Here is a 17,840-nt window from a genome sequence, read left to right on the forward strand (position 1 = left end):
GTTCATGAATGTTTAAAAAAAAAAAAAAAGTTCTCCCATACTCCTGTTCTTTTTTTCCCTGTTTTTCAACATGTGCATGTGTGTACAGAGACACACACACACACACACACACACACACACACACACACACGTATGAGTCAATATCAGCCATTTCTACTTTAAGAAATACAACTCTTCACAGGTACCCTTAATGCAGCGTATTTCTGCTTATTCTTAGCATTCTCTCCCTTTCTTAGCAGCTGTACCCCTTCCATCATTTCTTTGTCTCCCACCCTCTCCTGCTCCGTACTGTTAAAGCACAGTGTGCTCAGCCCTGTACAAAATGCAGAGGATTATTTAGTTCTTTGCCCATTGAGAGTAAACAATCAAAACAGGCCAACAAGACAATACAGATACAACTCGGGATACCTACGGGACGGATGTCAGTACTGCACTACTTTAAATGATCAGGTGCCTAATCACACTGACAATTTCCATTGCTATTTTTAGGCTTGGTGGAATTCACGTAATTAAAAGAGGGATTTGAATCGAGAGAAGGTGGTCAGTTTGTGCCTCAGGAGCCAGTTTTCTAAGGGCAGTATGGAAGAAAGCCTGATGAGGAGTGAAGGCAAAAGAAGACAAGGGAGTGTGGGCAAAAAGTAAGAGGGAGGAAGTAGAAAAACATTAAGGCAGATAGGCAGGCAGGAATGGTGGTGGTGTGAGCACCTGAGGAGGTGAAGTGGAGAAACTTGAACTTGTTGTGGAAGGTGAAGGGAAGCCAATGGAGGGATTCAAAGAGAGGGTTTTATGGTCCAAGCAGCGGGTGAGGAAGAGTATTTTGTATTAGCTGTGGTAGTATTTTGAATCAGGAGGAAGGCAGTGGGGTGCAAGGCAGGGAGACTAGAGAGGAATGACCAAGTTGATAGATAACCAGGACATAGACAAGTGGCTTAGCCATGAAGTCATAAAGGAATGTTTCTTTTATCTTACCTCTTCAGTTAGGATTTGGGCTTTACAGCAGATTGGTTTTCTATAATTTTCTCTGTGACAGATATAAAGACTTGCTAAAAAAAAAAAAGGGTTGAGATCTATAAAAAACACTTGGCCATCGTGGAATTTGGCTTTGCAAAGTATCAACTACAAAGCAAATTACCATATTTCTCTGCAGGGGTTTGTTCTTTCATATGAATTACATTTAATCTGACATACAACATGATACCGACAAGTAAACAAGCCCTCAGCCTCAATTTTGGTGAAGAATCTGGATGGTGTGGTTTTTGGTCTCCTCCATATCTGTGTCTAAATCTTGCTGCCTCTTCCTTTGTCTCAAATATCCACCCCTTTCTGTCTGTTCAGAGCACTTGCCCAGGCCCTTATCTTGCATCTTGAATATTATAATCTACTCCTCTTTGCCCTTGATGTCTACAGCTGTTGCAGATGCTATCGCTAGACTCATCTGCCTGGCCCATTATGCTAACCACCTTTCCCTTCTCTGTACATGTATCCATCAAGTTACTAGATCTGAAAGGTAAGGTGGGGCTAAAAGGAAATGGCATTAAAGGTGTGGTTAAGAAGCTTGTACATTATGTGAAGGGGCTCTCCCTTCACTACCACATCATGTACAAGCTTCCTAACCTCACCTTTAATGCCATTCACCATTTAGTCCTTTTGCTCCCTCCCCCCCCCCCCACCCTTTTCAAATGTAATAGCTTTAGTAATAACAACCTCCTGACTAACTGGCTTTACTTGCCTGCATGACTGCTTTTATCCACAAACACCTCTGTGCTTTTTCCCAGGCCACCCCCATGTCAACATTTGTAAAGCTGTTACCTTATCCTATTTTTTATCCTCCCACCTTTACTCTGTTGCCTACAAATCACTACCATTTAGCACTACTTTGGCTGGCAAGCGCTTATTACTAGTAAGCACACTGTTATCACTAATGTATCCATGCACACCTGTCTGTGCTGTAACCTCACTCCCTTCCTGCTCTTGTTCATCTATTTGTTTGGCTGGATCTTAGATTATGAGTTCTTTGGGGCAAGGATTTTCTTTTTGTGTTACTACTTTGCACAGTGCTTAGTGCCTGTATAATGAGTCTTGATCCTTGTTGAGAATCCTGAGGTGCTACTGCAGTAAAAAAAATAGTAATTTGGTTGTGCATTATGGGCCAGATCTTGCGCCCAAGGAAAGCAGCTTTAATTTTGACCATAAATTTCTGCAGGAACAAGAACAACCCCTATGATTAAATATATCTAAAATGAGTGAAAGACTGGTCTCTGGATAGTCACACAGTAGGAAAGAACAATCATTATAAATTAATGTCTGGCTTTATTGCTTTCTTACTCTGCTACATTAGCTACCTTAATTTTAAATGCTTGCAATAGTTTGCATTATGTTACAAACTGATGAAAGCTTGGTCATATGTCAGTGCAACTCTGTGAAATAGAGAATGAAACTCATCTGAAGATGTTTGGGTGATATTAATTGATTTTTTTTAATGAATGCCTCCATTTGCAGGAATCTGCAATGCAAACAAGCAGTTATTAGAAAGTAATACATATTATAATTAGGGCAAGCTTTTAAAGATGCTTTGAAGTCCTAAACATTTTTGAAATTCAAATGTGGAATGGAAATAAAGGAATCTGCACAATAAAGGGACATTAAATTATGTTCTTCCCCCCCCCCCCCCCAAAAAAAAAGAATCACTGTTTTATAGATGTAAATATATGCCATAATTAGTGGTAAGTAACATGAGCAGGATGGTTGAGTTTATTCCTATTCTTATTTAAAACAGCTGTGGCATGAAAAATAATTCTGCTTCTCTTTGCAATATGCTGTAACAAACAATTTACCCATGTAGTCAGTGTTCAAAAATGGCTCATACGCATGATCACCCCCCACAGTTCCTCTCCCTGTGCTTGCAGCCGACTTTCTGGACACAGAAATTCTTTGTGTTCTTCCATCACAAAAACAGTTGTTGCTACTGTTTTTTCTTTTTGAAATATGATTGTGTGTGTGTGCGCGTGCACAAACGAAGTAAAACTTGGAATCCCCTCTGCTCGCTCACCACTTCTGATTGGCAAATGATTTGCAGTTCATACATGTAATCTGGGATGTGGATTAGTCTACAACCAGCATGCAGATGTATTCAGAAGACATTAGACATGGAAGAAAGCAGCAGTTCCCCTCCCTTTCCTCCCCTCCTCCCCTGCTTTTATTTTTAAAACTGGGCCCACTCTGCACAGCGATCTCATGTGGTGCTTTTGCAGGAGTTCTTCACAAATTGATACAAGGGCATTAGTGGCTCAGAATCAATAATGAGTCCAAAGGGAAGAGCAGCTGGGAGGAGGAAGCAGCTTGGCCTGTCCGTCACAAGCCTAACCATGTGGCAGACCTGGAAGCAATTCCAAAGCTGCAGTGTAACTCTGTGCCAAGGACCCAGATGCTACCATTGGAAAACATTGCTTCACAATTTGGAATCTCTGCCTTTGATCACTGTTCCGAGAGAAAGAGGAGAGATATAATGTGAGCATATGAATGACATCACATTGCAGTCAGTAGGAGTTAAACCTATAGGTTGTTAACAAATCACTATACATTTAATTTTAGCTACTAAATGTTCATGTAAATTATGCTGGTTGCTCCCCAAATACCCCTATGTTACTAATAAGTGCTTTTTTCTCTCTGTTTGGCGGGGAGAATTTAGAGTCTTTCCCCGCAGTTGTTGCCAATGCTGCCTTTTGGTTAGCCGAACCCATTATGACACAAGCAACCTATCCCTTTCTTGCTGTAGAGACAGAGCAATGATCCATGTAAAGTTGTTGTTTGTTTGAAGCCAGTTCTGTTTCCATACGTGCTGTGATGCATCATGTCAAACACTTGATATTGTTGATATACAAAGTTTTCAGTGCTAGATGCTGGCAAAATACATTGTAGTGATGAGTGAATCTGCTATATTGCATGCGCATTGCTGTACAAAAGGAACAAGCGCTTATAAGCAGGGCAGATCCATCTCCTAAGACTTATTCAGCGCTTTACAGTTCAGTGATAAAAGAAAACTCAAACATGAAATGCATAACTGTCCTTTTTATATATAACCTAAAAATAATAGTTTGAAAATGTGTGAAGTTATATTTTTAGTTCATTGATCTTAACATTTAAAATCCAAAAGTGCAGCGTTTACACTATAAGCAGAAGATCATTGTATAAATATGATGATCAAAGTTTTTGGTGGTGGTTGTGGGGTTTTTTTGCTGATTTTAAGACCAAACAGCAGCAGATATTAAATTACTCTGCCTTATTTCTGTGTCTCTAGACTTGTTATTTAGGCTTGAAAAGTGAGGCCTATGTGGTTGACCTTTTTGACAATATGAACACGTGAGGAGCATTTTAGAGATGACTTCTTATTTACTTTGGACATAAGTGAAGGAGAAAGGAAATGCTCTGATTATAAAACTGTAACTGTGGGGGCAGTTGAAATGACTATTTTTGAGAGATTATTACTATCATCCACCATGAGATAACTATTTTTTAAGAAATACCTGTTCTTAAGATATTCCAGTAGAGCAGCCCTGGCATGGTTCAATGGCTGTCACTATTTTTCATGTTCGAATATAACTCCGGACCAGCTAAGATGACAAACTGGTTATCACTTTTAGTTCAGAACAGTTTCTTACAGATCACCACGAACACTGTATTAACATTAACCAGTGAACTAATGAAAAACGTGCAAGAAACAAGGAGGAATAAAGATAGAATTCTCTTCGGTTAGTACATGACTATAGGACTGTTTGTGTTACTGTATGTGACTCTCAAGTGGCATCTCCACTGATTAATTTACAAAGCAAGCTTGCAGTAATATCAGACTTCCTATTTCTTCTCCCCGCCACTAATTACTTCAATATGTGCCATTATCGGCATATTGCCTGCAAATGGTTGTTCCACAGAAATGGAATGTAGCTTCTAAGTAGAACTTAAAGAATTGCTGCCTAGTTAAAAATGAAATAGTGAACACAAGTGACTTGATATGATCAGAAGTGTGGATTAACAAGCAGTTATTAGAATACGTAAACATATTTGTAAGCTGGGCTTTAAAAAGTAACCATATAAAAAAAAGGAAGATGTCCCTGATCTTCCTGAACATGTTCAGAAAGTACCAGGAGAGATTTTTGTAGTAGTTACTTAAATCTCTGTTAACAATAAAAACAAAACTGGAATTAAGAGTTAAACAGCTAAACTGGTGGAAAGTACATTTGCCCACTGAAACTCCCACCAAAGATTCAGCTGATTCTTGGGCATTCTTTTACAGTAGTTGGCCAGAGATATGCTGTGACACCTGGAAATTTATTATTTTCTGAGAGGTTTAGTAAACAACTTTCTACATAATGGGGCAAATCCTGCCCATTCCCTACAGGCACAGAATATGTGACCGTTGCCAGCGTCAATGCTAGAACGAACAAATCTAGCTGTGAGGACTTCCATGGATGTGTTGAATCCCTGAATCAGCCGTTTTAAGGCTGATTATGAGGAGACCTTAAAGAATGGCTCCCAGATTATGAGGTGGCACAGTGGCAGAGCAGCTTCGCTAGCTGCTTCCCTGCTGCAAGCATTGGGAGGGAGAACTCCGCCTCTGACCCACGATGCCCCTTTCTAATATATTTAGTCATGCTGTGCGCACGGACTAGGATGTGGCTTTAAGTAAAGAAAAGGTAGCAGTGAGGCAAACCGAACCATGATCTCTTCTTTCTCTTTAACCTGTGAGCCTCAATCTATGCTAAGATAGTGTGGTGATAGAGACTGTGAGTGGCTGGATAGATGTTCACTCTGTGTAGAAATAGCGAAAGAAATATAATTATTTTTTAAAACAGTTTTCTTCCAGTCGGCCCAACTTCAGTAGGGAGCTTAAGCATGTGCCTAACTTTAAGCAAGGGAGCAATCCCATCTAAGTCAAGGGGATTTAAGTACCTTGCTGGATCAAAGCCATATTACTTATTATCAGGGATGGAATCCTCTCTCTATGGTACCCCCTCTTTTCTATCATCTCAAACATCTTCCTTTGTGGTGATGGTGTCCTTGCTTTCAGAAAGGAAAAAGAAATACAATGGTACTGATCCTCCGGTGCAGACAAGCTCCTTTCAGGGCAGGATTCATGAAGAGGAAAAGATGGTTCTACTCCTTTTCTTCACAGCAGTCAACACATGGATCAGCCTCTGCCCTTAGTACTTGCATGCTGTTGCGGCTGGCCAGATCTAGTAGTCAGAGCCAAAATCCTCAGTCATGAAACAGGAGTCAAGAGTCAGCTGGGTAAGGATACCAGGAGGTCAGAAGCAGGAAACAAACTGGAGATCAGAACGAAGAGTCAGGAACCAGAGTTAGGCCAGATCAGGAGACCACCTGGCTGACAACGATCTACTCCCAGTCCAGGGACCACCTGGAAAAGTTCGTTACCATCCCCTCAACGGTACTTACCTTGCTGTGATGGTGGACTGACCCCGGAAAAGTCCTGGAAGGGGTTCCGGTCATCAGCACTCTGCACTCAGTTGAGCTGGTTTCAGACATCTCGCACCTCTGCTGCGGGGGGCGGGGGGACGCCTCGGCACCCTCCAGACCCAATGTATGTGGTCCCCAGAGGAAATGACGCTACACATAAACATCAAAAATCTCAGGGTGGTGCGCAGAGTGTGCACATTCTTCCTTCCTCACATGTCGGGCAGCGTGGTCAGAGTCCTGACGGACAACACAGCTTCGATGTTCTACATCAAGAGACAAGGGGAAGCATGATCCTCAGCCTTCTGCCAAGAGGCACTCTGTCTCTAGGCCTTCTGCATTGGCCAGGGAATCCACCTAGAAGCGTGTCACCTTCTGGGTGCCAAGAACACGCTAGCAGATCACCTAAGCAGGGACTTCTCCTCTCACCACGAGTGGGTAGTCGGCATGATCTTCCAGAGGTGGGGAACTCCCCAAGTGGATTTGTTCACCACCAGGCAGAACTGGAGGTGCCACAGGTTTTGCTCCAGACACCTTCCTCCTGCTGTGAGCAGAAAGCTTGATGTATGCGTTCCCTCCAGTTCCACTCATCAGTAAGGTCCTAGCAAAAATCAAGAGAGACAAGGCTCAGGTTATCATGATTGCCCCAGCGTGGCCTTGCCAGCACTGGTTCGGTACACTATCAAGCTTGTCAGCGATCCCTCCGTGGCCCCTGCCGAACGGACCGGACCTGCTGGTTCTCCCACTGTGCTGCTGAATGGGGCATCTCCCCTTCGCATTCTTCAGTGCAGTCGATCTTAGACTACCTGCTTCATTTGAGGAACCAGGGCCTGGCACACTCCTCTATCGGGGTACATCTGGCAGCCATTTCTGCCTTTCATCCGCCAATCCGGGGCAGATGGTGTTCTCCCATGACATGACCGTCAGGTTCCTCAGAGGCCTAGAGAGACTTTTTCCTCAAGTTCAGTCCCCAGCCCCTCAGTGGGATCTCAACTTGGTTCGGTCCAGGCTCACAAGTCTGCCCTTTGAGCCTTTGGCCTCATGCTCCCTGTCTCACCTATCGTGGAAGGTAGCTTTCCTGGTGGCGGTGACGTCAGCGAGGCAAGTCTCCAAGCTGCGAGCCCTGACCTCGGAACCGCCATACATGGTCTTCTATAAGGACAAGGTCCAGCTCCGGCCCCACCTGGCCTTCATCCCCAAGGTGGTGTCTATTTTCCACATGAGCCAAGACATCTTCCTTCCAGTCTTCTGCCCTAAGCCCCATGAGACTAGTGAAGAGATGCGCCTTCACACTTTGGATGTAAGAAGGGCCCTGGTTTTCTACCTAGATTGGACAAAGCCTTTCTGTAAGTCGACTCAGCTTTTCATCTCTACAGCTGACAGGATGAAGGGCCTCCTGGTGTCCATGCAGAGGATTTCTAAATGGATCACCTCTTGCATTTGGCCCTGCTATGTTGTTGGCGGGAGTCCCTCCGCCACCAATAATTAAGAGCCCACTCGACCAGAGTGCAGGCATCTTCGGAGGCCTTCCTGGCACACTTCCCGACCCAAGACATCTGTTGAGCTGTGACGTGGTCCTTGGTGCACACGTTCACAGCCCACTATGCTATCACTCAGCAGGCCAGGGGTGACATTGGGTTCAGCAGAGCTGCCTTGAGATCTACATGTCTGTGAACTCATAGCCACCTCCAAAGGATACTGCTTGGGCGTCACCTAAGTTGAATGGACATGAGCAAGCACTCAAAGAAGAAAAGACAGTTACCTTTTCCGTAACTGGTGTTCTTAGAGATGTGTTACTCATGTCCATTCCACAACCCATCCTCCTTCCCCACTGTTGTAGTTTCCCGCAAGAAGGAACTGAGGGTGGGGGAAATTGGCAGCGTCCTGTATACCACAGCATATGCGTGCCAGTCCATGGGGCACTGGAGCTGATCCCCTACAGATACTTCTGAGGGAAAAACTTCTGGCACAGTTGCATGTGGCAAGCACACACACCTAAGTTGAATGGATATGAGCAACACATCTCAAAGAACACCAGTTACGGAAAAGGTAACTGTCTTTTCAGGACGAGGCATCAGCCTTGCAATTTCTGGTTCCAGGGTGGTAGGTCAAGGTAAAGTTAATCTGGGAGAAGAATAGGGCCTACCGCAGCTGTCATTGGTTTAGGTCCTGGCTCTGCGCAGGTACTCCAGGATCTTATGGTCGGTAAACACTTGGACTAGATGGTGAGCCTCTTCCAAATAGCGTCACCACCCTTTGAAGGTGGTCTTAATTGCCAGGAGCTCCTTGTCAAGATCTCATAGTTTCTCCTGCGCTTGAGCTTCCTTGAGTAGTAGGCAATGGGGTGCAGTATTTGCTTGGGTCCAGGCCTTTATTAGAGGACTGCCATGATTGCCAAACTAGAGTCATCGGCTTCCACAACAAGAGCTTGTGTCACATCTGGGTGGGCCAATACTGGAGCAGTGGAGAAGGCAAGCTTCAACTGCTTGAGTGCATGCTGGGATGCATGCTTGGCCTTGGGGGACCAGTGGAACTGGGTGTTTTCCCAGAGTTGGGCATTTAAGGGCCTGACTTTTTCAGAAAAATTGAAAATGAATATCTGGTAGAAGTTCGCAATACCTAAAAATAATTCTTATGTATTGCACATTGCAGAGAGGGTGGGGGTGCTCAGTCACAAACAGCCTGGACCTTGCACAGATCCGTCTTGATTCCTTCCAGGGACAGGATGAAACCCCAGGAACTCAGTTCGGGCCTGATCAAATGTGCACTTCTCAAGTTTAGCATAGAAACCATGGTTTTGTAGTCTCTCCAGGATTGTGCAGATATAAGTGGTGTATTGGTCCAGATCGTCTGAGATGATCAATATATCATCTAATTACACTGCTACAAACTGGTCCAGTAGGTCTCATAGCACGTTGTTAATGAAGTGCTAGAACATCGCTTGGACATTCGTCAATCCAAATGGCATAACTAAATATTCAAAGTGGCCATAGCAAGTCAATAAGGCAGTCTTCCATTCATCCCCCTTGTGAATACAAATAAGGTCGTAAGTTCCCTAAAGATCCAGTTTAGTGAATATGTGGGCAGCTCCCATGCAGTCCAAGAACTCAGGGAACAGGATAGCAGGTAACTGTTCCAGATTATTATCTGATTTAGGCCTTAGTAACTGAAACAGAGTTGGAGGCTGCTGTCCTTCCTTTTTACGAAAAGGACTGGGGCACCGGCCAGTGAAGTTGATTTGCAGATGAACCCCCAGACCAGGTTCTGTTGGAAACATTCTCGCCATGCTGACAGTTTGGTTTCTGGCATTACATATATCTGCCCAAATGTTATCTTTGCCCCTCGCTACAGTTCTGTGTGATGGCTGTAGTCCTGATGTGGTGGAAGTTTTCTGCCTTGTTAGCCTCAGAGACGTCAGCCTAGTTGTGATATTTGTGGGGAGAGTTCCATAGTTCACTCAGTGCAGTGGTTCTCAACCAGGGGTACGTGTACCATGGGGGTACGCAGAGGTCTTCCGGGGGTACAGCAACTCATCTAGAGAGTTGCCTAATTTTACAACAGGCTACGTAAACAGCACTAGCGAAGTCAGTACAAACTAAAACGCCATACAATGACTTGTTTATACTGCTCTGTACACTGAAGTGTAAGTATAACAGTTTTATGCCCATTGATTTATTTTATAATTATATGGTAAAAATGAGAAAGTAAGCAATGTTGCAGTAATAGTGTGCTGTGACTGTTGTATTTTTACGTCTGATTTTGCAAGCAAGTACATTTTAACAGAGGTCAAACTTGGGGGTACACAAGACAAGTCAGGCACCTGAAAGGAGTATAGTAGTCTGGAGAGGTCGAGAGCCACTGCCCCAGTGGGTGCTTGAGCTTTCTTGGGTCTGGGTGCAATGTTCTCTGGTCCCTGGCCATGCTGTCTGCAAATGTCTGACGGGAAAGTGACCTACTTTTGTTCCACTCTGTATCTGTCACAAGGTGGTAAAAGTGCACTGCACAGGAGGCTACTGCCCCTTGCTCCTGCTTCAGGATGGCCTCAGCCATTCAGGCTCAGTGCAGGTAACTGAAGACAGTTGACATCAATTGGAGAAAGGCTGCCCAGTTGGACAGCATGGGGCTATGGCCTTTTAGCATGGGGGATGCCCAGTGTAACAGGTCTCCTGCCAGCAGGCTGATTACAAGGCCACCTTGGCCAAGTCAGAGGAATAGATTTGGAGCCCTATCAGAAACAGACAGCGGCATTGGTTCGTGAATCCCTGTAGCCATCAGCAGTTCCCATCGAGCTGTTTGAGCAAGGGTATCATAGGCCCCTGTTCAGGTAAGATGCTGTAGGCTGTGTTTGCAAACCAGTGTTCTTGGCACTGACCTGCCTCACTTGCTCCTGCACCTGCTGGTTGTCCAAAGTCAACTGTGCAACTTGAACCTGCAGTGCTTGATCATCCACCCAGCGGCAAGAGGCCCATTTGGGCAAGTCCAGTGCTTCTGGTGGCTGTAGATGTGCTGCTGGGTCCATCCTTCTTGCACTGGGCTTCGTCCCACAGGGTTAGGAGTTCCAGACAAGCTGCTATGGCTGAGTTGTGGGCAGCCAGACCTAGTAGTCAGAGCCAGAATCCACTGTCATGGGAAAGGAGTCAAGAGTCGACTGGCTCAAGATCCTGGAAGGTCAGAAGCAGGGGACAAACCAGAGGCGAGGAATCACAAGTCAGATGCCAGGAGCCAAGCTGAGTCAGAATGCCAGAAGATAAAGCGGGGGAAGCAGGAGCCAATAGTAGGAAGCGCAAGGCACACTGTCCAGAGCAGGCTAAAGCCAGTTGTTCACCCAGCTTCCTGTTCCTTCTGCTAGCTTAAGTAGGACCAGTGGGCCAGTCAGATGCTCTGGAAATCCGCCAATCGGACTGAAGGGGCAGGTGCTCGCAGGTGGGCTGGGCTTCCTGTGCCTCAGGTAAGCTACTGCCAGCAGGCTTGGAGTGTGGCTTTTCCCATAAAACTTGCAGGCCCAGACTTGAGGCCCATGGGTCATGATATATGCCACTTCCATTCACTTCAGTTAATTCATTGTCTGTATTCATGGGCAGAATTAGGGCTTGTCTACACTTACCGGGAGATCAATGCACAGCGATTGATGCATCAGCGGTCGATTTAGTGGGACTAGACCCGCTAAGTCGACCACAGCTTGCTCTCCTGTCAATTCCTGTACTCCACCTGAATGAGACACACAAGGGGAGTTGACGGGAGAGCGTCTCCCGTCGACATAGAGTAGTGTGGACCCCACGGTAAGTAGAGCTAAGTATGTCGACTTCAGCTACATTATTCACATAGCTGAAGTTGCATAACTTAGATCGATCTCCCTGTAGTGTAGACAAGACCTTAATGGGCCTATAGTTAAGAGGAACAATGGGTCTTTTAATAATAGGTGTGCAATTGTTTTCCTTCTTATAGTTGAAGAAATTATCACTTCCCTAAGGTTTTTACTGTTACACTGAACTTAAACCTATGAAAGAAATGTATTTTTATTTATTAAAAAAGAACACCTGAAGTTTTTCTCTCTCTCTTTAACTCTGTGGCAGTTATGTTTATAGACTTGCCTCTTTCCTGCCCCACTTTTGGTTGGTAAAAAGGGGGCAGGCTGGGAGTTAATTACTGCTCATTACTATGGCCCTGCTAGATGACAAAGATATTATTCAACATCTGTTACTTTTCCCCGCAGGCTGACTTAAACTGCAACATTCAAGATGATACAGGAGCATTTTATGGAGTAACTAGCCAATATGAGAGCTCAGAAAACATGACAATCACCTGTTCCACCAAAGTCTGCTCATTTGGAAAGCAAGTAGTAGAAAAAGTAGAGGTAGGATGCCCTTCTGGATGATGTTACTCTGCTGACTCATGATATTATACAGTACATTTCTGCCAATGTAATGGCAGTAAAAAATGGAAAATTGACTCTGATTTATTTTACTTATTACTCTTATCTCACTTTCCTCCCCTCTTCCCATCTTTCTTGAAGGAATGTTTTCTTTCCGGACAGTGCTTAGGTTAGTTTGAATTACTGTGCTTATGGTGACACTAGCGAAAGTAAAATCCCAGTTACTTACTGACTTAGAGTACCTCTTCCATCCTTCCCCTGGCAATCACTGGCAACACAGCAACGTACCTTCAGCTGGGGAGCCTGAAACTGATGCCAATGCTGATTCCTGCATCTCCCAGCAAAAGAGCAATGAAGCAGAAATAAGTTTGCTCCCATTTTCAACTGGATACATCACTCTCATGACGATTCAGACTCACACTTGGCCAGACCTGTAACATATTGGGAACCCTACTAAGATGGCAAGCAGCTCCCACTCTCTAGATTTCTGGGTGTTTTAAATGTGTAGTGTGATGGCTTTCTTCCATGCCCACAGTCATTTAACCTGGTGAAATGCACACTTTCTACAAACACCATTGGCCTTTGGGTAAAAAATAAGTTTGCAACATTGTTTTTCCTTTGGGGTACAATGGCTGCTTTTTTTGGGTGGGTGGGGGGTAAAGGCACAGCACTGTATAGTTTAGTTGGCTAGGTATGGGGGGGTGGGTCATATTGTGATGTTACAATGATGCATCTTTTGTTTAAAGTAGCAAAAGCCCCCTCCCCCCCATATTTGTTAGCTACATTGTAGTTGTTGCTCAGTGACTTCCAGTTTAAAGCTGTAATTTAAGCATTTATCAAGGCCAGCAACTGCTGTGCACGCCCTACTTGTGCTGGTGTGGTCCCCATAAACGGTGACCACCATCGAACAACAACTTCTGGCATCACCTCCACTATCCCGATCCCGGCTGAAGTCAGCAGCCCAAGAAGTCCAGCCAGCCATTAAGAACTATTTATCACGGTAACAGAGAGTTGGGGGGTGGAGGGCAGGAAAGCACTGAATCACAGACCCATCCCCTTAGTGGAATATGTTGAGCCAGGTACTAGTCTATTCTCCCTCCTTCCATCACAGTTGACTCTCTTCCTCTGATGCAAACAACTGCTTAGTGAGTCATATAGTAATTAAAATATAACATCAAGATCTGGGTAAAATTGCTTCCTTTGTACCCAGTCATCTTTAAACGGCTTTAAAATCACTGAAGATCAAGTTTCCTGGGAAGTTTCTTTCTCAGTGCATTTATACTCACTTGTTAGTTTATACAGTCCTCATCCTCTGTGATTTAAAATTATAAACTTGGATATAAACCAAGATTACATACCCAATATATAATTTCCTAAATTAGGCTATGGAAGGAAACTTGTGTGATAAGACTAGCATTTCAGATCAACAACTCTACTTTGTACATGTTGTTGTTTCCAAACTAACAAAGAGAACCAACCCAACATTTTGCCTTCCCGCTGTTGATCACTGTAGAAATATGTTTGTTGGTAAATAGTCTTTAAATGTTTTTCATTTTCTATTTAGACGGAATATGCAAGGTTTGAGAATGGCCGGTTTGTGTACAGAATAAACCGCTCTCCAATGTGTGAATATATGATCAACTTCATACACAAGCTCAAGCATTTACCAGAGAAATATATGATGAACAGTGTATTGGAAAATTTTACAATTTTGTTGGTAAGCATTCACTATTCTTTACTGACTGAGTCTAAAATATATGTTCTGTTTTGGCAGGGATCAATTAACTTGGAAATTAAGGACCAGACTCTGAAATCATTACTTATACAAGGCCAAGTGGTCCTATTGACTTCAGTAAAACTATTCACAGTGTTAGGTCCTTTTCAACCTGAGGAAGAGCGATAGAGTCTAGTCTCATTGTTTCCCAAAAGTGCAGGTCTCAGTCCTGTGGGAGGACACAAAAGGCTTGTTGGGGTGAGAGCATGAACAACCTCTCAGTTGTTTTCCAGAGTCTCAGCTTACTTTTTTTCATATGTTTTTAAGTAAGTGTTATGATTGCAAAGAAAACCCGCAAAACAGAACTCGGGTATAAACAGTGCAGCGATGTTTGCCTTAGTTTGCAGAGAGCCTGAAACACAAGCTCTATGGTGTAAAGTTTTCATTTCGTTTCAGTGGGTGCTAACTCAGTTGCCAGTGGTGATACTTTAAAGGTCAACATTGTTAACTATTTCAATACTCATCAAAGCATGTAAGAAAGGAGAGGAGTAGCACAGTATGAAGATCTAAAATGTGGGCAGGCTTTTAACAACACATTTTGAGACTGGACAGGGTATAGTCAATTTCATTTGTCTAAAGTGGGTCTCAGCTTTCTAAAGTTTGAGAAACACCAAGTTACAATTATATTTTCTTCTCTTTTCAAGCCTACCATACCTTTTGGTGCAAATCCTTTTTTCCAAGTTTATAACACTACTGTCTACCTTTTCTCTCCCTCCCCTCCCGTCCCCTCCCCGTTCCCAATAGGTTGTAACAAACAGGGATACACAAGAAACCCTACTCTGCATGGCTTGTGTATTTGAAGTTTCGAACAGTGAACATGGAGCACAACATCATATCTACAGGCTTGTAAAGGACTGAGCAGTTATTTATATATACACTTCATTACACTTCTTTTCTTTATCAAAAACACAGACTGTAAACCTCAACACTAAATGGCAGTGCCTCTGGCCCAGCTTTCACCCGCATTTTTCTAAATCCTGTTTTAGTGAAGTCATTTTTAATGTGTTCATATATAATTATAGCTGTGAAATTCTGGTACAGTTGTAAAAAATTATTTCTAAAACTAAGTGTTCTGCAAATTTGTAAACGACAGTTCTTTGGGAAGACTGTATTTAAGAGCTGAATGCCTTTGTCTGTGGAGGCCTCTTTTTAATTGTGATAGAAAAATGTAAGACAGAGCATTTGCCATGGGGAAAACTTAACAGCATTTATAAGAATTTATTTAGGGTTTTGTTTTGTTTTTTTCCAAAATAAAATACTTATTTTACAATGCAAGGGAAATGGAAATGAATCTTTAACTATAACTGTAAATTAGTACACAAAGTTAATAATCTGTATAGAATTATCTTTGTAACTAATTAGAGTGGAAGATACGGACGAATGTAATTCGCTAAATTATTTTTTAAAATGAAACATTTTTTCTGTTTGAAACCAAATGATAAATATAGCCTTAAGAAATGCCTGATAGAAACAAGCAGGTCCTAAAATTAGGCAAATTTTGTATTTTTTTCTCAATGTTAAAACTAATCTTCTAATTCATTAAACTTTCCAACAGGTATTGCAGAGAAAGAGAACGTCATCCCTTATACTTAACGTATCTAGTGTATTTTTAAAAATATAAAGTTGTGTTGTACTAATATGGAAATTTGATTATTTAATGAAAAACTGATGGCTCATTTTGCAATAAGTAGGTAAATACTGAAAATTTAGACTTACATTGTATGTAGTCTTGTGTGTGCAGTTATATTTTATACGGACAACTATATTTTCTGTTGAGTGAAAAATTTGCAATACCGAAATTAACAAACATAGGGGGAAACAATTGACATTATTACTGCTTCGTGAATAATCTGTAAATTGCAAGCGAGAAAAAGTAGTGCAGTTGAGAGAAGAATATGTAGGTCAGTAAAAGCCTCATCAGCTTTAATGTCGTAGGGATGCTAGAAAATCACAACCATCATCAGGCAAAACAGATTCGAAGGGTTATGTTCTTCCTCTTCTCATTCTTAAGGTTTTTCCGTCACATATATTATCCCAGTTCTGACTCCAGTCTCAAACAGGACATGGTGCATTTAGTACTAGTAGGCAGGGCATGTGGGACACACCCATCAGTACCACTTAGGGTTTGAGTGCCTTTCACATCCAGAATACACAGATGTGCAGTGTTCATCCCTCTGATTAATAAACTGAAAAGTAGGTAATTCAGAGAAGATTCTATTATAGAGTGAATTGAAGAGATTTTAATACTAATAAGGATTAAAAATGTGGTCATGGGTGTGAATAGTTTTCTGGGAGACACACACGTGTCCTGTGTTCTCTGATTCTTATTGGCACGGCCTGTCCTTAGTATTACTCAGCCTCTCCTCTGCCATCCGTTCAACCACTGCCTTTTCACTGCCCCATTCAATGTTAATATTAAAAGTATTGGGAGGAGAAATGGGTTTTAATGGGAAATAACTAGGCTAAAACAATGCAATCCATTGGGCAAACCACAAATCCTAACAGGACATATGAAACATCGGTTACAAGATAAGATGCATGGCTGCTGCAAACTTCCAATAATCATATGTATCAGGGGCTCAGTAAGTCTTGGGGAGCCATGAGTAGGGCACAGAAATTTGTTCAACAGTTCCCCTCTCAGCTGCAGTTTTCAGGCATGTGCCTATGTGTAATTAGAAGCTTGAATTTGCCCCCAGGTATAATATATTGGTTACAGTTTTAATTTTTTTGACACTGTCATTCTAAAACGTGCCCTCAGTTATAGCCACATAAATATAGATGAATAGTCTTAGTCAGCATACCAGCTGGAAGAGCAATCAGTATTTGTCATGTGCAGCAAGTTGTCAGTTGTTGTATGCTTGCCTTTCATTGTGTTAATCTTTAATACTGTTAGGATTTACATTAGAGAAAGAGGCCAGCATCGGGGGGGGGGCGGGGGGGGGGTTGAAATTCCTTAGGCTATAAAACCTCTGATCTGTCTAACTATAAAAGGTGGGTGATTGCTGTGATGTCTAGCTGTCATATTATCCACTTGGGGATATTAGAGCTGATGAATCTTTTAGTTTATATTCTGGGAAGCATAAAATGTGATGTCCATGTCATGAGGTCTCTTCATACGTTTATAACACTAACAATCACATCAGGAAAAGCACTGCATTGTAACAGCCTAACGGTAGCCCTTTATTCTAAGCACTTGGTGTTACAAGTCAAAAACTACTTCTTTTGTTTTGTTCTAAAATTGTCTCTTATTTAGGTTTTCGAATTGTGGTTTTGATGGATTTTTTTATAACAAATTCTTTGAGGAGTATAAAATATAGAATTCAATTTGCAAAACCAGGTACAGATTTTTTATACATTCGGGCACATTACATATGTCATAACTATGGGGTATAAGAAGTCACAGTGTTTATTGGTGTTCACATTTGTAACGTTAGGAAAAAGATTTGCATTGTCTTTACTTTACACTTATGTAAATGATCTAAACCCTGCACATGTTCATTCTTAAAAGCCTTAAGTCCTTCAAATGTATATCGTGGAGTGTGTCGTCCAAAAGGCTGCCTGTAAACTGTGAGCTCTTTTGTAAGCTGGAAGAATTTATCTTGTTACTGTTACTTTTTCTAGGAACTTTTTAATTCAGAGCTGCCAAAGCATTACAATATGCAGTGCCTTAGTGTTGTATTAGAAATACCTTTAGCCTCTTACATCGATTCTATATGTTGTTTTATT

At 42.5% G+C, this 17,840-nt stretch overlaps 1 protein-coding gene across 4 annotated transcripts in view; it reads left to right on the top strand.

Moving 5' to 3' along the window:
* Positions 1–17,035, top strand: part of TEAD1 (TEA domain transcription factor 1) — a 205,422-nt gene extending 188,387 nt beyond the window's left edge. For all 4 annotated transcript variants that reach the window (XM_078853225.1, XM_073347635.2, XM_073347636.2 and 1 more), the window contains 3 exons: positions 12,182–12,322; positions 13,905–14,057; positions 14,859–17,035. In XM_078853225.1, the coding sequence (XP_078709351.1) occupies positions 12,182–12,322; positions 13,905–14,057; positions 14,859–14,972 (408 nt within the window). In that variant the 3' untranslated portion in view covers positions 14,973–17,035. The remainder of the gene's footprint in view (positions 1–12,181; positions 12,323–13,904; positions 14,058–14,858) is intronic.
* The last annotated feature ends 805 nt before the right edge of the window (positions 17,036–17,840 follow it).

The sequence above is a fragment of the Lepidochelys kempii genome, chromosome 6 (assembly GCF_965140285.1).
Source record: "Lepidochelys kempii isolate rLepKem1 chromosome 6, rLepKem1.hap1, whole genome shotgun sequence".
In the NCBI taxonomy this organism is placed as follows: Eukaryota; Metazoa; Chordata; order Testudines; family Cheloniidae; genus Lepidochelys; species Lepidochelys kempii.